General features: G+C 35.5%; 1 protein-coding gene and 1 non-coding gene across 2 annotated transcripts; both read right to left on the reverse strand.

The window, feature by feature from the left end:
* Nucleotides 1–237: 237 nt before the first annotated feature.
* LOC114384128 lies at nt 238–22,456 on the reverse strand. Its single transcript, XM_028343793.1, has 2 exons — nt 22,041–22,456; nt 238–778 (listed from the first exon to the last, which is right to left on the reverse strand). The coding sequence occupies exons 1-2, from the start codon at nt 22,454–22,456 to the stop codon at nt 238–240; spliced, it is 957 nt and encodes a 318-aa protein (XP_028199594.1).
* On the reverse strand, nt 12,011–12,117 carry LOC114385575. Its single transcript, XR_003660943.1, has one exon. It is a non-coding gene; the product is annotated as a small nucleolar RNA R71 (small nucleolar RNA).
* Nucleotides 22,457–23,661: the final 1,205 nt, after the last annotated feature.

The following is a 23,661-nucleotide window of genomic DNA, read 5'->3' on the forward strand; positions in this document are numbered from 1 at the left end:
TTACATACACCATAATTGACAATCTATTACGTGTTGAAAGTCTAAGAATGTGTTTGGATGGATACTTTCATCTGAGTAATTCATTTTAAATGAGATATTGAATTGCTGTCATTTTAAATTTAGTGTTTGGATAATGATTGAAGGAGAAATTAAATATCTAGAATTTTAATAGAGAATTTTAATTAACTAAAATCGAGTCATATGAAATTCTCCTAAAAGCCTAAGAATTTCAATTTCTCAAGACGTGCTCCTACTCACTCCGTGCTTGTACTCACTCCTCCTTTCTCCGTGGGATTTGAAGAGGGAGAGGAACGCCACCATGTCGTTCCCACTGTCCCCCAACTTCACGTATATCTTCACCCTGTCAAAACATCGCATCACTGTTGGGACCCCCTTCTCCTTCACGCTCGGAGTCTCTTCCTCGCCTTCGTCCACATTCTCGTATCCCGAAAAGTCAAAGGCTTCATACTTGTCATCACTTTCAGGTTCGGAATCGGAATACTCGAACACGACGTCGTCTTGTTTTATATTTTGTGGTTTGCGATTACGAAGGAGGCGGGTGATCGGTGGGGCTGTTTCGGAGAGCTTGATTTCGGGAGAGGAGAGAGGGGAGGGAGCGGAATAGTCGTGCTTGAGCGGGAGGCGAGTGTAGGTGGTGGCTTTGCCGCCGCCAGGGACTAGGAGGACTGGTTTCTGAATTTTACGAAAGTGAAAGCGTGAGGAGTGAACCACGCTGAGATTGAAGAAGAAGTAGCTGTAGCAACAACCATCTTTGTCCCTGCCAAACCGGACTCAACATCTCAAGTCTCAACTCAACCACTCAAAAATAACAATCGGATAAGGTCACATGTGTTACAAACTCAAAAATAACATTTTACACCTTAGAATAAATAAATGATCAATTTCATCTTTATACTCTCTATGTGAATTTAGTATGAAACAAAATCACTTAAAAATATGATTAAATTGTTAATATAAATACACATTATTAACTAAATTTAAAGAAGTGTAAAATGTAGGCATTTACCCATCTAATTAATTAGAACTAAATTTTTTTATATATTAAAAACCTTAGACAATTTTGATTATTTAATTATTAAATATTAAAAAATTTATTATTATATATTGTATAGCATTAAATTTATTTTAAATATTTCACTATTTAAAAAATGATTCATATTTATTTTCATTCAATATTAAAATTTTAATTTTTAAATAAATATTTAAAAATGAAAATTTGAATTTCATTGAAATTGAATTACTTGGAAATTGAATTATTTTATCCAAACAAGGAAATTAAAATACAAGAAATTGAATTGCCTTATCCAAATAAAATATTTACAAAATGAAAGGAATTTAAATCAAGATAATCAAAATGCTGTATATTTAAATTTCCTAAAAAATTTTAAATCTTCCATCCAAACACAGAGTAAGATATTACAACAACACATGTGGATCTTTATATATAAAAAAAATCAACAACACTTGTGGATCAATTTCATTTATTGCTTGGCCCAAATGGTGGCCACACACAATTGACACAAACACAAGGCCTACCTTCCCCTTAAGATTCATTCACTTCCACACCAACACATATAATCTTAAGCAACAATTCCTTCAACTACTTCCATTACTCAAGAGAGTGATGCTTTGTAAACGTCACTATAAGAGTTGCGTGTGTCGTTGTTCAACAAATGACTCATTGCATGACAAACAAGCATGATATGTCAGCTTAATTTGGTTATCAAAGAGCACTAGGTCCCAGCATTGCATATTTGCATGTGACGGGCTTAAAGATCACTAATTGTAATTGATTTGATGGTGTTTAGTGGTAGTCTTAATCCATGGCCTCTCAAAACATGGAAGCACTTTATATTTTAGTATAATTAATTTGAAAGAATTGATATTGAAATAATTTATTTTGAAAAAATTAAAGTAATTTTTTTAATGTGTTTAAGAGTGACATTTTAAAATAAGTTTAAAAGAATTGATTTTATTTCTACGAATGAGTAGTAAAATTAGTTTTGAAGTATAAATCTATATAAATTTTTGTGAATCTTACATTCAAAATAAATTATTTTTGATATAAAAAAGGTTTTGCATTCCTCTACTCATCATATAAGTATAGAGTGGGTAAATAAATTGTGACAAAATTATTCTTATTTAATCAATGGTTTTGAGTCAATTAAGTTAAAATTTGGTTAGAAAGTTGTTACTTAACTACAATAATTTTACTAGATCTGAACTGAATTAGTCAGATATCAAATTTGATAATTTTGGGGCTGGGTCTTAGACTAAAGAAAATTTCACGCATGAAGAATCATGAATTTAGGAACAAAAATATTTTATACAATTTTAGTTTCTGTAGGCAGGATTCCTTGTCTATCCAAATATATTAGAGGTATTAGTGCGTTTAGTTAGGTGATAGAAAATTATGGTGAGTGTAAAATCATGATAAGTTCACCGAAAACTGGTTATTTATTGCTTTTAAAAATCATGGTGAATTCAACTCTATCTATTCAAACACACACTATCTTCAGATAACCATTGAAAATTTGAAGGATAGCAAACATACTTTTGGAAAAGGAAATCTAATGTATTTTTTACTCTCAACTTACTTTTAAAAGGATTCAAAAAATACCCTAAACATGCATTAGAGCTTTGGGCATATGTTTCAGAGTGTTTGTACTGTTAACTGAGAAATTCTGAAGAATGTGACCGACAGAGAGAGAGAGAGATGGCTAGTTATTGTTTTGTTCTCCATCTTTGGATCATACCATATGATTCACATGTCGTTGTATGTCATAATGAATCACAAAACTCGATCAACGCTACATTAAATTATTGTACGTCCACAAACGGTTTAGAATGGGGACTAATGTTACTCGTTAAGTTTTCATGAAGGAAACACGGGTCCATAAATGCGTGCTCATCAACAAGCATGGGGAAACATAATTTTTTAAACAATATATATACTCTTTTAAATATTTTTTGGTATTAGTTAAAATTTATTAAAAATTAAAAATTGTGTTGGCCATATTTTTTTTATTTAATGAGCTCTAATGATAATTTTGTATTTTTAAATAAATTTTATTCAATATTTTTTTGAAGAGCAAAGCAACATTTAAAATTTTTTCAATAATAAAAATTATATTAAAAATAATCTGATACTTTTTTTTATTTTTGTTTGTTTATAGGAATCGATAACACTATCAAAAAGTTTACGAATATTCAAAAACTTTACTCAATCAATAAATTCTTGACTGTTAATAGTTCTTTTGGAAAAGAAAAAAGAAAACTATCTTCATAGTCTGTACATGGTGTACTCTTCTAAACTGCAAACTTTCGGTTAATTCTCCTTGGAATTTCAATTTTCAAGGACCCAACAGGGCAAGAACATAAAACAAAAAGCTAAAACTCATTCTGACAGTTGCATATGGTAGCCTTTCCTAAATAAATACTATGCATTAAATGATTTTTCAGACGTTAAAGGGGCCACTTCCATATTAGAATTTCCCACCTTCAAGAATTCCATTACAATCTTCTCTCCTATGTTTGAATTTTATTTTTTGCCTTCCACAATTAGTAATCGATCAGCCATTTATCTATAGAACTTCCTCCCTCATTTTTCAAATTGAAAATATTATTGTTAGAGTGTAATTATTTCTCGAACCAAATAACCACATCCATTCAAAATTGATAAAAACCAATGGCTCATTTGTGGTGACGCATGTTTTAATGTGAATGGGCAATCTTGCTGGTGCTTACAATGCCCCAAATAAACTCCGAAAATTGTTATAAATTTGTTATCTCTCGTTGAAAAAATTTCTAAATTACAAGTTAATTAAAATTTTGATGACTAACATTTTCACAAGATCAAAGTGACTTGATTTCTGTTGAAATAAGTTACAACAATTAGAAGAAGAAGAAAATTACTTGAAGATATTAGACGTTGTTGGATCTAAGTAATTAAGAACTTGTTATATATATATATATATATATATATATATATATATATATATATATATATATATATATATATATATATAAAATCTATAATTTAATTACTACTAGTAGAAGTTTATTGATAAAGATATCTCAACCATTTTTGTTGGATTAAATCACTATCATTCAAATTCTCAAATACCACCAACTCGTACTTAAAATGACTCCTGGTTCAAATGTCATAATGTATCTATTCATCTCACTTTTAATGAATTTTTGTTTTGTTTATTTTTTTACATTTTTTTGAACTTGGTCTCTTTTCAGTTTTTATTTTTCTCTGAATTCTACTTTTATCCAATCCCCAGTTGCTTGTTATTATTGAATTCATAAGGAATTACATTATTATAATTATTATAAAAACTATTACTATAAAAACACTATCAACAAAAATTGTGATTACAAGAATTGTTAGAAAAAATATTTATATAAAACCCTTTATTATGAATATCACTATTGAGATCATTATAACTATTTTCATCAATACTTAGACAATTCTTCTAAGTTAAAAAATATAATTGCTTGTTCGACTAAAAAGAACTTATTATTGAAAATAGATTTTATGTCTCATTCTTAAAAATTTATTTATTAATAAAATGACTAGTGAAAATTGACTTCTTAGAAGTATAATTTTTTTTAAACTTATTTACAATTTTCATGATTAACAAAAGTACAATATAATTGTTGATTAAATAATCAATAATTAAGATTTTAATAATTTTATAAATTGTTATAATATATACGTTTAATAATAATTTAGCTATTAATATTTTAGTCAACGATTGCAATTATACTTTATTCTTTTTTTTAAAAGTGTACTAATACTTTAGTTGAATTTAGAAAACAATTTTAAGGGATTCATACTATGAATTTGGTATAGAATTTCAACAAAGATTAAATGTAAGAGGGTAAGTAACATTCCAACAGAGATATTGTCATTTTATGATCATATGGCTAATTTCCACCCACCATATTTATGCATTGGCACGTCTCTTCTGTATGGTTTAAATTTAAAATGTCCAACGCATTCTGGTAGACATTCAGGAATATAAAATTTAATGGTAGCCTGGTAGGATTATAAAATGCCCCCAGAAGACTGCTTGTAGGAATATCAACCGCAATCAGATCAAGTTAGAAAAATATTACGTCAAAAAGAAAGTTAGAAAAATATTCGTAGAAAGCTCATGTTAGTAGATATAGTTAGAGTGTGATTCACCCGATTTAATTTTTTTTTCTCCTTAAAAAAGAAGAGATTGGGCCCATATAAAAGTACTTAAAATAATATGTTAGTTATTTGAAAAATATATATTAAAATAAGTAGTTTTGTTTTGGGTAAACTACTAAGTAGTTGTTAAACAATGGACTTAAGCAAAGCTTTTTAAGGTCCAACCGTAATCGAATTCTGTCGCCATATATTATTTTTACTTTACGTTTTTTTCTTGGTATTTAAAGGGGCTTAAAGCCCAAAAGAGGAGATTACACTGTTAGGGGTAGAGAGCCCCTTTACATCAAAACTAATCAGCTGCAATTAAGGAGCTGATGGTTCCTCGTAAATCATATAATCAGCCTCCATATCACATGCAAGACTAGCCATAGCATATGTGCTAGGTCCTACTCCTATGCTATGCTAAAATAATAGAAGCAATGAGATAATGGTCTGCTATTTTTATTCATTCCTGGAAGAATATATATAAACATTCATGGCATAAGCTGCAACCAATCAATGGTTAGCCGTTCAAGCTATGAAATAACAGAATTGTAGAAAATATCTTCCAGGTAGTTATAACAAATAGCAAATAGGATGTATGAAAAGATTCTATGTGATTTGGTGATTTCCTGCATTTGTCTTTTTCCTTAGACAAAATCCTTAAGGTGTGCTGGCTTGTTGTGTGTCCTCTTGGGCCTCTGCCTTTGGGTTGTTCCCTAATTGTTGTTATCACCTTGATTGCTAACATCACCCTCTTTTGGGAGAACTACCTTGTCCTCGAGGTGGTATTGAGTCTTCAAAGTCTTCCAATGTTCCTAGGTAGTGTCCTCAGGGGCCAATCTTGACCACTGAACCAAGACCAATTTGGACGGCAGAGAAGATTTTGTGTCCCATTTCCAATAAAGTATAGTTAAAGGTTCAACGATGGGTGATTCTCTGTGTTGGCATGAGGTAAAGGAATAGAAGTTGCCGGTGGTGGACCATGATGTGGCTTCAATATGGATACGTGAAAAATCAAATGAATTTTGGAGGAATCTGGCAATTGGAGGTGATAGACAATTGGACCTATGCGTTCCACTATCAAGAATGGGCCATAGTGTCGTTTAGTGAGTTTGGTATATGTGGCAACCATAGAAGTCTAGCGATACGGCCAAAGGCGAATATAGACCCACTCTCCGATGGAAAAATGAACGCCGCGATATTAGGCATCTGCAAATTTCTTCATAGTGGCTTGAGCCTTTATGAGGCACCGGCATAATGTATCATGGAGCACGACATAGTTTGTTAGTAGAGAATCGACGACCTCCACCTGAGAAGACCCCTACAAATATTGGGGAATAGATGGTGGAGGCTTACCATAGGTAGCCTTGTAAGGTGACATTCTGGTGGCTGAGTGAACAAAAGTATTGTATGACCATTCAGCCAATGATAGAAACTTTTACCATTGAGAGGGCTTGTCATGAACGAAGGAGCAAAGATATTGCTTGAGGACTCAATTGAATACCTTGGTCTATCCATCTATTTTTGGGTGGTATGAATTGCTCATATGTAAATTGGTGCCGGCCAAACGAAAAAGCTCGTGCCAGAAATTGCTGATAAAGAGAGGGTTGCGATCAGAGACCAAGTGTCACAACATGGGCCACGACGGGACAACGAAATAAAAATCATTCAGATAAATAAATAAATTATTTTCCAAAAAAAATGAAAAACTTGGAGAGTTGCCACCAACGTTTATTTAAGAAAAACGTCGGAAAAACAAAAAAGGATAAGAAATGGTCTACGGTTTGAGAAAAAGGATTCAAAAGTCGTATACGCGTAGGGAAGGTGTTAGCACCCCATGCGTCCGTCATGAAAACGACAACCTTTAATCGAGTGTGTTAAAAATAATGTGACTTTTAATTATTTGTCTTCCCTTGAATACATGAATAATATTATTATATTATTATTTTTATTTAGAAAAAGAAATCAATTTTTTTTTTTTTTTTTTTTAAAAGGATTTTTTTTTTTAGTTTTTTTTTGGTCGACAATGGATTTATCCTCGCTCCTACGTATCCCCAAGTGCAATAAGGAAATCAGACTTACATAGTTCTTTATAGAAAAAAAGGTTGTGTTGAGTTGATTTTATTTTATTTTGAAAGGTTTTGATTTTGTGGTAAACTTTGTGAAGTCAAACAAGTTGGAGACCCGGCATGGAGTGTTTGTAACATGAAAAAGGAGAATTGAGTGATCATTTATTTGAGAATGTTACCTTTTGGAAAAGATTTTAGTTTTGTGGTAAACTTTGTGAACTCAAGCAAGTCGGAGACTCAGCATGTCATTCACAAAATATACTCATACGTTATTGAAACATCACCAAGCAAGTCGAAGACCTAGCATGGAATGCACGGAACGTAAACTAGTACTAGGAAACCTCGAAGGTCAGTGACTGTAGAAGGTTGAGGCCAATTAACCACGACTTGTAATTTTGTGGGGTCAGGCGCTATGCCTTGAGCAGATACAATGTGGCCCATGTAGTGAAGCTGATTATAACATTTTATTTTTCGTGAATTAAATTAAAAAGGTTTTTCATTTAAAATAAATAGAGTTTTAAAAAAATGATGAGACTTTTGTGATTAAATAAATGAGCAGAAATAATTTTATTAATTAAAATAATAGTGTGAGAGAAAAAAAGGTATTTTATTTATTTTAGGGAATAAAATAGAGTTCTTTTTTTTTTATAAAATAATAAAAATAAATAAATATAGTAAATAATAAGTTGTACCCTAGCTATAAATATAGACGTGTTAGGCAACTTTTCTACCTCCTCTTACTCTTAGTTTCGTTTTTCCCTCCCCTCCCCTTAAAACCCTATATTTTTCTCACGTACCACCAAACCTATTTAAGAAAAATGACGATCTTGGAATTATTCACCGTTGGATCATCGTGAAATTTGAGCATCAGGTCTGCAACTCAATTTTGAGCCTTCTCACCATTGGTAATTACGAAAAGATATCGGATATGATAGAAATATCCTTCGCATTGTAACTTTTTCTTTCCCGTAGAAACCCAGAACTATCTCGGTAAAACTATGATCCCGAACTCGTTAACCGTTGGATTGTCATGAAAATGTGATATTTGGTTTGCGATTTAATTGCACACACCTTCACAGTTGAGATTTACAAAAGAATGCCTATGAATGGAGAAAGAGGCATCGCACATAGGATCATGGAATGAAGGCTTCAATCCCTTCTCGTTCTCTCTAACGTTTGAAAACCCTAACAGAGCAACCGGAGGAGGAGCTCTAGAGAGCACCAAGAATGCCACAATTGATAACAGAGAACGTAGAACACTTGAGTGACTACATCGAGGTAAGGGATGAGTTATTCACAATTGAGGATTAGTGAGAACATGGAATGAGTTTTGGGGTGTTTCCGTAATTCTTTATTTTATCCTTATAATTATAAATATGAATTATATATGTTTGATGAACCAGTCCCAATGAGAAATTGCTGTGAAATTGATGTGTTCTTGTGTTGAGTGTGAACCCTTAAAAAAATTGAGCCCTTTTTATTAATGTGAATTATATTCTAAATAATATTATTCAATGAGTTATTTTATACAAATTATTATCTTATTCAAATTTTTTCCACGACGATGATCAACATGTTATGCGTATATATTTATTGTAATACTAAAATAATAAATTAAATAAAGTTGTAAGGTTAATGCCTAGTGGTAATTTCTTTTGATGTAATATTAAATTAATTGTTATAAAAACTCTTTTGATTAAAAATAATGTAGCTTGATTTACTATATATATATATATATATATATATATATATATATATATATATATATATATATATATGTTTTGTGTCATGCAAATATGATTACTGTGTGATGTGTATATGAGTTATGAGGTGTAATAAATTATTATAATGACATTATAATATTATTATGGAGATTGAGTAGTACAAAGTGGAATGTGTCAATTTGCGAGGTACATGTAAACATGAGATGATTGATTGTGACATTATGAAATGTTAAATTGTGGGCATGATATTTGGTTGTGAATAAGAGTGTGTGTTTAACACTTATGTGACAATAATTATATTGAGAGCTGTGAATTATACAATAACCCGACCAATGTTGATATTAAGAAAATGTTTATGTGTAGTGTGATGTGCCATCATTTTCTTCTATTTTCGAAACCCTTTTTGCACCATTTTAATTACTGATTGGTCTTAATTGTCAATTAATCAGGCAGTTTTATTATTTGGGCTCATTTAGCTAATTTGATTTTTTTAATCTAATTTCAGGAATTAATGAAACATTGAGCTTAATCCGGATTTTGGTTATGGACTTGAAAAGGGCAAATAAAGCAGCGCTTACCTTAGTTAATTTCTAATTAGGAAATTTTGCAATTTTATTTTATGTTGTTCAGTGTTTATTTCGTTTTGGGCCAGAGTATTGTAATAGGGCCCAGTGACTTTGAGTGACTCTTTTTAAATAGTAGCCTCGGGATTCGTGCAAGGCTATTATGTTATACTATTTTATTATTCAGAGCTTTTGTTTTAGGTTTCTACGTTTTTCTATTCTAAGGCTACTGTTTCGTTCTTAATGCAATTTTCCGTTTTCTGCTTCTAATTACAATTTCGTTCTTGCTTCTTCTTCTACTTTCATTTATGTTTCTGTTTCATTTACATTTATGTTCATTTACGTTTCTGTGCATTTACGTTTCTGTTCATTTACGTTTCTGCTTCATGTTTCATTTGTGTTTTCTGTTTGAATCTATGGAAGGCTAGTTTTTCTGGTGTTGTTTCCTTTTGAGGACGAAGCCCAACTCTCTTTGAGGTTTCGTTTGTAATGTGGTTTCCTGACAGTTTTCCCTTCACCAGTTATCCCAAATTCGTGAACATTAATCAGTGCACGCTTCGTGTTCAATTAATTGCCTCTGAGCCTAACTTGCGTTCATGCTTAATGGACGAAGGGCTAACTGGTGTATGTGGTGCCTAATCACGTATTGACAACCCTAAGTTGATTTTCGCTTAGTAAATTGAAATAGGGTTGGATTAAGTGGTTGACTGTTAGGGACGAGTTCTCCATAACCCAGGATAAGAGAATGGCTTCTGAATCAGAGGAAACAACCCATTTTTAATATTAGTAGTTTCATATTCCAGTTTACTTGTTCTGCTCTTTAATCACAAAACAAACAAACCCCCCCCCCAATCGTTACTGTTACTGCGCAAGTATATTATGAACATTTGGTTTGTCATTGCTTGTTGGGAAACGACCTAGGATCACTTCCTAGTTATTGCATTTTCATGTTTATTTGATTCGGGTACGGCCTCGATCAAATTTGGCGCCATTGCCGGGGAGCAGTGTCCAAAGGTTCATAATAGCTAGCTAGTGTTGTGTGTTTAATTCCTTCGTGTTTTATGTTTAATTGTTAGTATTGTGTTAGTATGTGTGTTAGTGTTGTTTAGTGTCCTGGTATTTTGTTTAGTGTGTGTTCTGTTTCATTTTTCCTATTAAGCGCTTCCCCTGTTTCAGTTTTGGGTGTTTTGCTGTGAATAGTGTTTTGCGACGGACTTAGCGACCACTATTGCTTGCGGCAAAACAGAGTAGTGGTAGAAATCAAGTAGAGACGGATTTTAGCGACCACCCATGCTGAATTATTTGAGATTTTTTGTTTTAGTAGCTAGAGTTGTTATTTTTGGCTGAATTTTTTTGTGGTAACTTCTTTTAATCTATATTTTGTGGGAAAAATAGCTAGAGCCTTTAGTTTGGTCAGATTTGAAAGTTCCAGAAAAGTAGCAAATTTTGTGTTTGTCGAAACTTCAAACGGCCATAACTTTTGCTCTGATTATCAGAATCGCAATTATTATGTATGTATTTGGGGTAGAAAAAAATTTCCTACGCTGTAGGCCGGCTGGGGTCTCCATCGTCCAAAAATAGTGATTCTGTCAAAAGTTTTTTATTTTTCAAGTTTTATTCACTTATTTTTCTTAACCTACCATTTTTAGCTTCCATAGTTAGACTTTGAATTTTTGCCTGAAATTTTTTGTGCTATCTTCTCATCAATTTATAAGGTTGCTCACAAAATTTCAAGTCATTTGGATAGCATTTGAGGGTAGCTGTAGTTCAAACCTGCACCTTTATTTACATGACAAAGCAACTAGTTGTGCATACTGAATGTAGTGTATGACTAGAGGAAATCCATCTGACTTACAACCCTTTGATCCTGAGATAGATAGGACATTTCATAGATTAGTTAGGCATCATTTTATACCTTTTGATCATTCTGAGCATTCCATTACTGGTGAATCTGTGCATTCTGTTATTGGTGATTTTGAACATCCTGATTTTGAACATTATAATTTTGAGCATTATAATTTTGAGCATTCTGATTCTGAGCATTCTGATTTTGAACATTCTGAGAACATGGCACAACCTCCACCCCGTGAGAGGACTGTAAGGGAAATGGCTGCACCTGATTTCACCTACGAAAGCTTGTGCATCCAATACCCTAATGAGGATGTCCCATATGTTCTTAAAACTGGACTGATCCATTTGCTTCCAAAGTTTCATGGCCTTGCAGGTGAAGACCCGCACAAACATTTGAAAGAATTTCATATTGTCTGCTCCACCATGAAACCCCCAGATGTCCAAGAGGATCACATATTTCTGAAGGCTTTTCCTCATTCATTAGAAGGAGTGGCAAAGGACTGGCTGTATTACCTTGCTCCAAGGTCCATCACGAGCTGGGATGACTTGAAGAGAGTATTCTTAGAAAAAAATTTTCCTGCTTCCAGGACCACAACCATCAGAAAGGATATCTCAGGTATTAGACAACTCAGTGGAGAGAGCCTATATGAATACTGGGAGAGATTTAAATAACTATGTGCCAGTTGCCCTCACCATCAGATTTCAGAACAATTGCTTCTCCAATATTTTTATGAAGGACTCAGTAATATGGAGAGAAGTATGATAGATGCTGCCAGTGGTGGAGCCCTTGGAGACATGACTCCTGCTGAAGCCAGAAATTTAATTGAGAAGATGGCTTCCAACACCCAGCAGTTTAGAGCCAGAAATGATGCTATAGTCATTAGAGGAGTGCATGAGGTAGCTACAAACTCAGCTGCATCATCTGAAACTAAGAAGCTTGAAGGAAAATTGGATGCATTGGTTAACTTGGTAACCCAGCTGGCCTTGAACCAGAAATCTATACCTGTTGCAAGGGTCTGTGGTTTGTGCTCCTCTGCTGACCACTATACAGACCTTTGCCCTTCCATGCAGCAACCTGGAGCAATTGAGCAGCCCGAAGCTTATGCTGCTAATATTTACAATAGACCTCCTCAACCTCAGCAGCAAAATCAGCCACAGCAGAACAATTATGACCTCTTCAGCAACAGATACAACCCTGGATGGAGGAATCACCCTAATCTCAGATGGTCTAGCCCTCAGCAACAACAACAACAGCCTGCTCCTTCCTTCCAAAATGTTGCTAGCCCAAGCAAACCATACATTCCTCCACCAATCCAACAACAACAACAGCCCCAGAAACAGCCAATAGTTGAGACCCCTCCACAACCTTCCCTCGAAGAACTTGTGAGGCAAATGACTATGCAGAACATGCAGTTTCAACAAGAGACCAGAGCCTCCATTCAGAGCTTAACCAATCAGATAGGACAATTGGCTACACAATTGAATCAACAACAGTCCCAGAATTCTGACAAGCTGCCTTCTCAAGCTGTCCAAAATCCCAAAAATGTCAATGCCATTTCATTGAGGTCGGGAAAGCAGTGTCAAGGACCTCAACCCGTAGCACCTTCCTCATCTGCAAATGAACCTGCCCAACTTCACTCTAACCCAGAAAAAGGTAATGACAAAAATTTACCTAACAATTTCTGTGCAGGTGAATCTTCCACTGGTAATTCTAATTTGCAGAAGTAGCACATCCCTCCTCTTCCATTCCCTCCAAGAGCAGTTTCCAACAAAAAAATGGAAGAGGCAGAGAAAGAGATCTTGGAAACATTCAGAAAAGTAGAGGTAAACATACCTCTGCTGGATGCAATAAAGCAAATTCCAAGATATGCCAAATTCTTAAAGGAGTTGTGCACTAATAAAAGGAAGCTTAAAGGAAGTGAACGAATTAGCATGGGCAGAAATGTCTCCGCATTGATTAGTAAATCTGTTCCTCAAATTCCTGAAAAATGCAAAGATCCAGGTACATTCAGCATACCTTGTATTATAGGGAATAGTAAGTTTGACAATGCCATGCTAGATTTAGGAGCTTCTGTTAGTGTTATGCCTCTGTCTATTTTTAATTCTTTATCTCTAGGTCCCTTGCAGTCAATTGATGTGGTAATTCATTTAGCTAATAGAAGTGTTGCCTATCCTGTTGGTTTCATAGAATATGTCTTAGTTAGAGTTGGTGAACTGATTTTTCCTGTTGATTTTTATATTTTGAATATGGAGGATGGATTTTCTCAAAGATCAGTTCCCATTATTCTAGGCAGACCCTTTATGAAAACTGCTAGAACTAAGATAGATGTTTATGCAGGCACACTATCCATGGAGTTTGGTGATATAACTGTTCATTTTAATATTATGGATGCTATGAAATACCCATCTGAAGATCTTTCTGTATTTCGTGCTGAAATTATTGACCATGTTGTTGATGAATACATGATTGATCTTTACTCTAATCTGCATGCCTCTCACTCTTCATGCATTGAGTCTGAAATTGTACTTGATCATATGTCTGAATTTGATGCTGAGAGTGAATCTGAGAGTGATATTGATTGCATGTCTGGTGGTGGTGTTTTACCTCTCGAGATTGATTTTATAGATTCAGATAGGACTAACCATGTTTCAGGAAGTACACATACCTCTGACTTTCTTTATGAGGTAAAGGCTTAGAAACCATTTCCTTCTACCACTATCCAGCCGATCACACCAGAATTGAAGCCTCTGCCATCAAATTTAAAATACACTTACTTGGATGATAGCAAGAGTTTTCTAGTGATTATATCTGCCTCCCTTGCTGATGAGCAAGAGGAGAAGTTGTTGTCTATTCTCAAGAAGCATAAGAAGGCTATAGGCTGGACTCTGGCAGACATTCCTGGTATTAGCCCATCCACATGTATGCATCGAATAAATTTAGAGGATGGAGCTAAACCAGTAAGACAGCCACAGAGAAGACTCAACCCGGTGATTCTTGATGTAGTGAAGAAGGAGATAACCAAGCTTTTGCAAGCTGGAATCATTTATCCTATCTCCGACAGCCAATGGGTGAGTCCCATCTAGGTAGTCCCGAAGAAGACCGGCCTCACAGTGATAAAAAATGAGAAGGAGGAGCTGATTCCTACTCGGGTGCAGAACAGTTGGAGAGCCTGCATTGACTATAGGAGGCTGAACCAAGTTACCAAAAAGGACCATTTTCCTCTGCCATTCATTGACCAGATGCTTGAGCGCTTGGCAGGTAAATCTCACTACTGTTTCCTTGATGGTTTTTCTGGTTATATGCAAATTACTATTGCTCCTGAGGATTAGGAAAAGATCACATTCACCTGCCCCTTCGGCACTTTTGCCTATAGGAGGATGTCTTTCGGCCTGTGCAATGCCCCTGGTACCTTCCAGCGGTGTATGATTAGTATTTTCAGTGACTTCTTAGAAAATTGCATAGAGGTGTTCATGGATGATTTTACTGTGTATGGATCCTCTTTTGATGGTTGTCTGGATAATTTGGAAAAAGTTTTGAATAGATGCATTGAAACTAACCTTGTTCTAAATTTTGAAAAATGTCATTTTATGGTTGAGCAAGGTATAGTTTTAGGCCACATTATTTCCAATAAGGGTATTGAAGTAGATCCTGCAAAATTTTCTGTTATTTCACAATTGCCTTACCCCTCTTGTGTGCGAGAGGTGCGATCTTTTCTTGGTCATGCAGGATTCTACAGGTGCTTTATAAGGGATTTTAGCAAAGTAGCCCTTCCACTATCCAACTTGTTGCAAAAGGAGGTGGAGTTTGACTTTAATGACAAATGCAAAGAGGCTTTTGATTGCCTCAAAAGAGCGCTGACTACCACCTCCATCATCCAGGCACCCGATTGGACAGCCCCTTTTGAGCTTATGTGTGATGCATCAAATTATGCATTGGGGGCTATCCTTGCTCAGAAAATTGATAAATTGCCCAGGGTGATATATTATGCTTCTAGGACTTTAGATGTTGCCCAAGCGAATTATACTACTACTGAGAAAGAGCTTCTAGCCATAGTTTTTGCTCTTGAAAAATTTCGATCTTATTTGCTTGGTACCCGCATTATTGTTTATACTGACCATGCAGCTCTAAAGTACTTGTTGAAGAAGGCTGATTCTAAGCCTAGGTTGATCCGATGGATGCTCTGGCTCCAAGAGTTTGACTTGGAGATCCGTGATAGGAGCGGAGCACAAAATCTAGTTGCTGATCATTTGAGTCGGATCGAACGTGTATCAGATGCGGATTCACCCATTCGGGATGATTTCCCGGATGATCATTTGTATATACTGTATAGTATTTCTGACTCTCTTTCTACTCCCTGGTTTGCTAACATTGTCAATTATTTAGTTGCCTCTGTTTTTCCTCCCTTAGCATCTAAGGCCCAAAAAGATAAAATTAAAAGTGATGCTAAGCATTTTATTTGGGATGACCCCTACTTGTGGAAATTGTGCAGTGATCAGGTAATTAGACGATGCATTCCAAATCATGAGACTAACTCAATCCTGCAGTTCTGTCATTCTTCCGCACCGGGAGATCATCTGGGTGTTCAAAGGACAGCTCGCAAAGTGCTTGATTGTGGTTTTTATTGGCCCACCATCTTTAAAGATGCGTGGAAGATCTGCAGCACTTGTGAGCAGTGTCAGAGAGCAGGAAATACACTTACATGGCGACAACAAATGCCTCAGCAACCTATGCTATTCTGTGAGGTGTTTGATGTCTGGGGTATAGATTTCATGGGCCATTTTCCTGTCTCTTTTGGTTATGTTTACATTCTCCTTGCAGTTGACTATGTTTCAAAATGGGTGGAAGCCAAGCCCACTAAAACTAATGATGCTAAAGTTGTTGCAGACTTTGTCAGGTCTAATCTGTTTTGCAGGTTTGGAGTACCTAAAGCAATTGTTAGTGATCAAGGAACCCATTTTTGCAACAGAACAATGCATGCCCTGCTTAAAAAGTACGGGGTGGTACACAGGGTATCCACACCATACCACCCCCAAACCAATGGACAGGCAGAAATTTCTAACCGGGAAATCAAGAGAATTTTAGAGAAGATTGTGCAGCCAAGCAGGAAAGATTGGAGTACCAGGCTTGATGATGCTCTCTGGGCACATCGGACTGCCTACAAAGCACCCATAGGAATGTCTCCTTATCGGGTTGTCTTTGGAAAGGCATGTCATCTTCCAGTGGAAATTGAGCACAAAGCATACTGGGCAGTGAAGACTTGCAACTTCTCTATGGATCAAGCTGGTGAGGAAAGAAAGTTGCAATTGAGTGAGTTAGATGAAATCCGCCTAGAAGCCTACGAGAATGCCAAGTTCTACAAAGAAAAGACCAAGAAGCTCCATGATAGCATGATAGTTAAGAAGGACTTCATGGTTGGGCAAAAAGTGTTATTGTATAATTCTAGGCTTGGACTCATGAGTGGTAAGTTGAGGTCTAAGTGGATTGGTCCTTTTGTTGTTACTAATGTTTTTCCTTATGGTATAGTTGAGATCAAAAGGGACTCCACAAACAAGAGCTTCAAGGTCAACGGACATCGACTTAAGCCATTCCTCACGAACCCTTCTTTAGTGGACGTAGTGGTGGAAGAGACTTCCTTACTCCACCCTACTCTTCCTCCACCATGACTTAGGGAGTTCTTCTTTTCCTATCTCTTTCTTTGCTTTTATTACACTTGTCCAATTCTATTTGATGGTTTAATTGTTTTAATATTTTAATTGTGCTACATTGAGGACAATGTGTTGTTTAAGTATGGGGGGGGGGGGGGAAGTGTTCTTTGGTTTTGTTAGTTTTGTTGGTTTTGTTAATTTGTTAGTTGTGTTAATTTGTTAATGTTGTTAGTTTCGTCGGATTTTTAGTTTAATATTTTGGGTCAATTTTGTGTGCATGTACGACTTTGCATGTTTTTCTTTGAATTATAGGATATGTTCAAGAAATGGGTAATTGTTTTGAAAATAAAAGTTCTTGACATTTTGTGACTTGAAATCCTTGATTCTCCTCTACATGTCATGATAGTTTTGAAAGCTCAATTTGAAAGTGATGAGTTTACCTTTGTGAGAATTTGAGCCATCCATCATCATAATCATTTGGTGTGTTTTGCCCCATTGATTGCTTGCACAATAGCCTTGGCTTGATTCTTGTTGATGCTTCCTAATTCACATGCATGTTTGGAAATGATTGAGGCAATTTTGTTCTTATAAGCTTCTAGCCAAATGGACTTACCTTGAATTAATTCCTTTGATAGCCCTTTTGAGCCTTGTTTCCCTTTCCTTGTTTTGAAGCTCACTACAAGCCTTAAATGAAAAACCATGATATCACTATATCCTTAAGGAATTTTGGAGCTTTGGAATTGTTTTGGGAATAAGTGTGTGGGGGGGGGGGGGGGGGGGGTTTGTTTCATTGGATAACTTGTTTTCTTGGCTATGCTTCATGATGTATTTTGGGCCATACTTGATGTACATTGCATATTGGTTAAATGTTGGACATGCTGAATATGATGCTGTTTCTCAAAGGCTACAGAGTACAAAAAAAAATTATTAAAAAAAAAATCGAAAAAGAAAAAGAAAAGCAGTAAAGTTGTGTGAATAAGATAATAAATGACAAAAGAATGATGAGACTCTTGGTTCTACTCTTTATGTTTAAATTTTATCTTTACTTCTTTTTATTTTCATATGTTTTCTTAATATGCACTTATTTCCCATTGCTCCTCTATTCCTTTGGGATTCAGCCACTTATTCCATATTTTTCCATACCTTGTCCTTGGCCCCATTACAACCTTAAAAGGCCTTTTGATTCTCATGTGCTTGTGTTTATGGGTTGATTGTCAATTTTAGAATCTTGCCAAGTTTATGTGGTGTTTGTTTTCATGGGTGCTTTGAGGGTAAATAGTAGCCTAGACACTTGAGAGATAAAGTGTATATCTTGTGAGGCTTTATCACTTTTCATTCTTGAGCTGATTAACTATTTTGCCATGATTGGGTTGCTTGGATGATTTTCATGAATGTCTTGACTTTTTGGATCTCCTTATGTTAGATGTTACCCATTCCTTTCATTCCTTGATGTTCATTGAGAAATATGTGAATGTTTTTGTTTGTCTCTCTTTGATATCCTTGGATTTTGTTCTTTGTTTCATTTTGCCCAGGAGTGCAAAAGGCTAAGTATGGGGGGGTTTTGATGTGCCATCATTTTCTTCTATTTTCTAAACCCTTTTTGCACCATTTTAATTACTGATTAGTCTTAATTGTCAATTAATCAGGCAGTTTTATTATTTGGGCTCATTTAGCTAATTTGATGTTTTTAATCTAATTTCAGGAATTAATGAAACATTGGGCTTAATCCGGATTTTGGTTATGGACTTGAAGAGGGCAAATAAAGCAGCGCTTACCTTAGTTAATTTCTAATTAGGGAATTTTGCAATTTTATTTTATGTTGTTCAGTGTTTATTTCGTTTTGGGCCAGAGTATTGTAATAGGACCCAGTGACTTTGAGTGACTCTTTTTAAATAGCAGCCTTGTGATTCATGCAAGGCTATTTTGTTATGCTATTTTATTATTCAGAGCTTTTGTTTTAGGTTTCTACGTTTTTCTGTTCTAAGGCTACTGTTTTCGTTCTTAATGCAATTTTCCATTTTCTGCTTCTAATTACAATTTCGTTCTTGCTTCTTCTTCTACTTTCATTTATGTTTCTGTTTCATTTACATTTATGTTCATTTACGTTTCTGTGCATTTACGTTTCTGTTCATTTACGTTTCTGCTTCATGTTTCATTTGCGTTTTCTGTTTGAATCTATGGAAGGCTAGTTTTTCTAGTGTTGTTTCCTTTTGAGGACGAAGCCCAACTCTCTTTGAGGTTTCGTTTATAATGTGGTTTCCTGGCAGTTTTCCCTTCACCAGTTATCCCAAATTCGTGAACATTAATCAGTGCACGCTTCGTGTTCGATTAATTGCCTCTGAGCCTAACTTGTGTTCATGCTTAATGGACGAAGGGCTAACTGGTGTATGTGGTGCCTAATCACGTATTGACAACCCTAAGTTGATTTTCGCTTAGTAAATTGAAATAGGGTTGGATTAAGTGGTTGACTGTTAGAGACAAATTCTCCATAACCCAGGATAAGAGAATGGCTTCTGAATCAGAGGAAACAGCCCGTTTTTAATATTAGTAGTTTCATATTCCAGTTTACTTGTTCTGCTCTTTAATCACAAAACAAACAAACCCCCCCCCCCAATCGTTACTGTTACTGCGCAAGTATATTATGAACATTTGGTTTGTCATTGCTCGTTGGGAAACGACCTAGGATCACTTCCTAGTTACTGCATTTTCATGTTTATTTGATTCGGGTACGGCCTCGATCATAGTGTTAAAGAGAAAGTATAGGTTTCCTATTTAGGAACCAGTGTTAAATTGTAGCTAGGGGTTGGAATAGGCCAAGCCGGCCTACAGGGGCCTACGACCTGACCTACATAAAGTCTGGCCTGAACTAGCATATTTAATTAAAAGGTTAGGCTTAGACTTTTTTAAAAGCCTATTAAATATAATAAACCAGGCTTAGGCTTATTAAAAAGCCTTATAAACCTGATAGGCCGGCCTATATATATGTATATATACTTATATTATTTTTTGGGTACCAATATATACTTATATTATTTTTTTGGTACTATTAATTTTTTTTTTGAAACTAGCAGACTTTGATTACACATTACTGCTCCATAACTTCCATTCCTATAATCAAGTAAGACTTTAATTATAATTTAGGTGTGAATCATGTGCCCATTTATATTCCTCATTATTTTATTTTTATTGGCTTTCCTATTCTTGTTAACATTTCATTTTCCTTTAACTTTCCTATTACGTTCCTACTCCATAGTAAATGAATATTAAAATTTAATGTGAAGAAAACTTTTAAAAAAGCTATCAGGCCAGACTAGGCTTTTAAAAAGGCCAGGCCGAGCCAAAATAAAAACCTTTGATAGGCTATAGGCCAGACTCAGGCCTCAAAAATTCATCGTAGGCTAGGCTCAGGCCCTTTAAAGCCTAGCTTGGCCTGGCCTATTCCCACCCCTAATTGTAGCACAATGTGTTGAACGTGTTTAAAACACGAGTGTGCGGTCGTGAGTATTGTATAATTCATGAGCAGTGTCTATAAATTGAATTTGTGATGAATTGTGGAATAACATGTTGCTTTGAGAATATAATATTGTTATTGAGATTGAGTATAAGTGCAAAATTGAATATGTGTTAATCTGTGATATACAAGTAAACATGTGATGGTGGATTGTGACATTATGAGATGTGAAATTGTGAACAAGTTTTAGTTGTAAATAAGTGTGTGGTTAACACTTGATGTGACATTACTTGTGTTGTGAGCTGTGAATTATACAATAACTCGACCAGTGTTATATTGAGAAAAGTGTTGATGCGCAATGTTAAAGAAAAAGTGTAGGTTTCCTATTTAGGAACCAGTTTTAAAGAGAAAGTATAGGTTTCCTATTTCGGAATCAGTGTTAAATTGTAGCGCAATGTGTTAAATGTGTTTAAAACACGAGTGTGAGGTCGTGGGTATTGCATAATTCATGAGCAGTGTCTGCATGCAAAAAAATTATTTTAGGGGTTGGACCTGAATCAGGAGGGAGAGACCCTGACAGACTCTTTGGAGTGTAGGCCTTGGGGGTAAATACACCCGATTTGAGTGCTCCTTTAAGCCTGTGCCGATCCCACATGGTTGGAGCATTCTCGCAAAACAGCGTGACCCTGACTGGTCTCCCTATGATTTTACTTAATAAGAGTAACCTAACATATCCATGTTGTGGTGTGTCTTGTTATGTACTCCTAAGTGCCCCAGGGTGGTTTTTCACTGACATGGTACCATATTGCATATAGGCTCGAGTCTTAGCATAACTATTGCATACACTTGCTAATTGTTTATTATGAAACTGATGTGTTATTATGTCTTGATCAGAGTGTGTGATTCATGTGTAATGTGATTGATGATTGAAAAGTGAATTTTAAATGACAAAGTGGTGGAATTACGTGATTTATGTTTAAGTAAGTTGTATCTCATTTATATGATATGTATATCTAGTTGTCTTGTTTCTCTATTAGTTAGGAATGTGATAACTCACTCCCTGTGTGTTGTTTGTGTTTGGATCCTGTGATGATCTTGAACTTTGTGTTCAGGGGAGCATATGACTAGGTGAATTGCTTTAAGGAACCTTATGCCACAGGACATCGGGACACAATATTCTGATAGGATGTGACATTGGGGTATAGGTTTCTATATTAATTGTATGAAGTCTTAGGCGGCCTTGTTTGAGATGAGATGACTTTATTATTTATTTGGACAAGTTTGAATATGATGTAAAAGAAAGTGAATGTGAGCTTTTTACCCTGTTGAAAGGATTTTATTTAAATGTGTTTTAAAAACTTTAAATTAGTTATGATTTCTTTTCCTTTTATTAGTACATATATGTATGGGGTAGAGAGTGTCACACTGACTTTTAGCGAATAGACATTTTAACCGTAGAGATGAAATTTGTTCTGAGAAAGCTTGGAGAAAACCTCTTCCAAATGAAGCAAATGAGTTGTGAGAGACGAGCTGTATACCAGAATATCATCAAAAAATACAACCACAAATGGATGGAGGTATAGCCGAAAGAGTTCGTTCATGGTGGCCTGAAACATCGAAGAGGCATTGCAAAGGCCAAATGACATCATCTTGAATTCGTAGTGGCCCTGAAGTGTACGGAATGTAGTCTTAGGAATATCATCCTCGGCCATTCGAATTTGATGAAAGCCCTGTCGGAGGTCGAGTTTGGAGAAGCAAGAAGCACGACCTAATTCCACCAGAAGCTCGTCGATAGTGGGCATCAGAAACTTATCCTTAATTGTAATGGCATTTAAGGTGCGATAATCTATGCAACAATGCCAACTGCCATCTTTTTTCTTAATAAGCAACACAGGTGATGAGAATGAGCCCTGGCTTAGCTGTATCAAACTTGTCACGAGCATTGTGGCCACTTAGTTTTCCAATTTTGTTTTCTGGCAATAAGGGTATCAGTAATGTTTAACGTTGATTGGTTTCAAATTTGGGTGGAGGTGTATATGGTGGGCTATGGTACGGTGAGGGGAAAGGGTAGTGGGCTCTTGGAACAAATTGTAAAAACGGTTGAGAAGGAGAGTGAAAGTTGATGGTAGCTATTGGTCATCAATGGGTGTGGGTGATGAATTGGGTTGGGCTAGTCCAGGAATGATGGCTAATTGAAACAAGACATCAACTGCTTCAGTGGTGAAAAGGCGCTTTAGTTGTTGGGCTGAGGTGTGAGGACGGTGTAATGACATATTGGCCTGAATGGTCGCGGGTTGGCCCAATTGGGAAAAATACATCGTAAGTGCGTTATAGTCAATGGTAATCGGGCCCAAATCCTTGAGCCATTGTACCCCCAAGATGATATCGACGCCACTCAGGGGTAACACGTACATATCCAGAGTGAATCGATGGCCTTGGATATCCAAGGGGATTTGGGGGCAAGTGTTAATTGATAACTATTATGTATAGGTATATTTTGGGATTAAATTATATAGGAATTGATAATTTTTCTCTCTTATTTCTTCTTTTTTGTGCAAATAATTGAAATTTTAACATCATTTAAGTTTTTGTGCAGAAAATATTAAAAGTTGATGAATTCATGATGTTGAGTGAATAATTGGTAGGGAAAAAAACAAAGTAAAACCCAAGAAGCAAATTGAAGATCTGAAGCTGCTCGCTTAGCGTGTCTCAGGTGCTTAGCGTGATGCACAAACTAAGCGGGCAACACACGCTTAGCACCAGGATAATTCTGGAAAGTGAAGGATAATCCTAGAAAGTGAAGGCACGCTTAGTGCGAGACACGTGCTGAGCGTAATACCGCTAGACACGTGCTTAGTGCGCTTAGCGTGGAGGTTGCGTGAAAACTAAGCTGATCTGCACCTATAAAAGAAGTAGAGAGAAGAAGGAAAAAACACACTGCTACACATAACTTCCAAGAGAATACAATTCCTTATAAAAGACAAAGGCTAGAAGTTAGAGGAGCAATCATTAAGAATCATTCATTCCCTTTCTTATCTATTACCTTTTATATTCATAATCCTCTTGCAATTATAAGGCCTCATATAACAATGAGAGGTTAAACCCCTTTTGTTGGGAACTTGGCAATCAACTACTTTTGATGTAATTT

This window comes from Glycine soja, chromosome 14 (genome assembly GCF_004193775.1).
Source record: "Glycine soja cultivar W05 chromosome 14, ASM419377v2, whole genome shotgun sequence".
Lineage (NCBI taxonomy): Eukaryota > Viridiplantae > Streptophyta > Magnoliopsida > Fabales > Fabaceae > Glycine > Glycine soja.